General features: G+C 40.2%; 1 protein-coding gene across 1 annotated transcript; it reads right to left on the bottom strand.

Annotated features, from left to right (window-relative positions):
• Window positions 1-39: 39 nt before the first annotated feature.
• On the bottom strand, window positions 40-1,518 carry LOC116033302. The gene has a single exon (XM_031276055.1). The coding sequence runs from the start codon at window positions 1,516-1,518 to the stop codon at window positions 40-42; it is 1,479 nt and encodes a 492-aa protein (XP_031131915.1).
• Between the last annotated feature and the right edge of the window lie 579 nt (window positions 1,519-2,097).

Raw genomic sequence — 2,097 nt, 5'->3', positions numbered from 1 at the left:
CTCGTTTAAGGTCGTGAGCTCGACCCCTTTTTGCAAAGTTCATCCTGGATGATTTTCGAGGCATTTCCAATTCCTAGCCTCGATGAAGCGCTCAACAAAACTCTTGAAAGCCATAGGGTATTCTTCTATCAATGCCTTCAATTTAGAATTGTTTGCCCAATCTTTACCCTTATTTTGTAGAACTTGGCCTCCATCTTCAAACAAAAATTCATATTCTTCAATTTTTCTCACCTTAGATTCTTTCTCCAAAAGTGCAACATCACCAACTTCCTCATGTAAAATTTTTTTAAACTTTTTATGCTCATCAAAAGTTCTCTCATCAAGAGCATCAAACTCTTCACCCTTCTCCAATCTCTTGTTACCAACCTCATCAACCCGATAACATTTTTCAACAAAAGGAGATTTAGGCTCATCAAAAACATTAAATGCTACTTTCTCTTCTCCAAAGTCAAAAATTATTGATCCCTTCCTTGCATCAATTATAGCTCCAGTTGTAGCCAAGAAAGGCCGCCCTAATATGATTGGAATATACGGATCTTCTCTAATATCCATAACAACAAAATCACAAGGCACAAAATATTTATCCACTCGAACCGGGACATCCTCAAGTATTCCAATAGGGCTTTTGGTTGACCGATCGGCAAATTCAAGTGTGAGTTGAACCGGCTTTGGCTCTCCCAAATTTAACCTTTTGCAAAGAGATAGAGGCATTACATTAACACCTGCTCCTAGATCACAAAGTGATCTATTTATGGTGAACCCTCCAATGACACATGGGATAGTGAAACTCCCGGGATCCCTTAGCTTGGTAGGAAACTTTCCTTCATCATGTATTAGGGTCCGGTACTCTTGTGTCATAGCAATCATCTCTTGAGTACCAAGTTTTCTTTTTCTCGAGAGAATCTCCCTTAAAAACTTGCCGTAAGAAGGCACTTGAGTGAGTAAATCAAGCAAAGGGATAGACACATTCAAATTTTCAACCAAATTCAAGAATTTCTTCCATCTACTCTCTTTGGCTTGACATTGAAATTTTTGAGGAAATGGCAAAGGTGGTACATATTTCCTCTCCGGCTTCACTCCATCATCTTTGTTATGAACTCGTTGATTTGGGATAGAAGTGGGAGGGGTAGCTTCCTCTTTTTCAACTTCTTCTTCAATTTCTCCATTACTCCTTCCTCTTGGCATTGGCTTTTCAATTTGGAAAGATGGTTCCTCAAGTTCCTTTCCACTTCTTGTTATAATGGCATTGACATGTTCCCTTGGATTTTCAGGGTAAGCGGGCAACTTACCTGTGACTTGAGTACTAGAAGTAGAAGCTTGGTTTGCAATTTGTCTTTCCAACATTTTGTTATGAGCACCCAATTGATCCAACTTCTCTGTCAATTGCCTAAACCTCTCGTCACTCTTCATTTGAGATTTAAACATCATTTCCATCATGGCTTCCCAATTTGGTGGAGGTGAATTTTCTGAAGATTGCCTTGGTTGAGTAGTCGGGGCTTGGAATCCTTGATTTGGCATGGATTGTTATTGTTGGCCACCTCTAAAATTTTGCTGCCCTTGGAATCCCGGTGGCGGTCCTCTATTACCAAAGTTTTGGGGATTTGCAGCCCCCATCGGATTACTCCAAGAAAAACCGGGATGATTCCTTGGTGCGTTTGGATTGTAGACCCCTTGAGGTTGAAATGATTGTTGTTGCCTACCGTATCCTACCAAATCAACATGCTCCAAAGTAGATTGAGAACCCATATCATCATTTAAGCATTCTCCCATATTGTGTTCTCCTCCACATAATTCACACATCATGATTTGCCTTGAAAAATTGGGAGTAGTAGAAGTATAGCTCATATTTTGATTTTGGAGAGTGATTTGAGCTATCTTTTGAACCATGGATGCCATATTATCCACCTTAGCCGACAAGGCGGATATTCGATCAACATCATGAAATCCTCCCACAAGCCTTTGGGAAGATTTCTCCGAATACCAAGTTGTTCCATTTGTCGCAATTTTTTCAAGTAGTTCCTCGGCTTGAGTAGGTTCCAAAACCGTGAATGACCCTCCCGATGAAGCATCCACCAAGATTTTTGAATTATCAAGCAA

Source organism: Ipomoea triloba, chromosome 10 (assembly GCF_003576645.1).
Source record: "Ipomoea triloba cultivar NCNSP0323 chromosome 10, ASM357664v1".
Taxonomy (NCBI): domain Eukaryota; kingdom Viridiplantae; phylum Streptophyta; class Magnoliopsida; order Solanales; family Convolvulaceae; genus Ipomoea; species Ipomoea triloba.
This window is presented reverse-complemented; position numbering and strand designations above follow the sequence as displayed.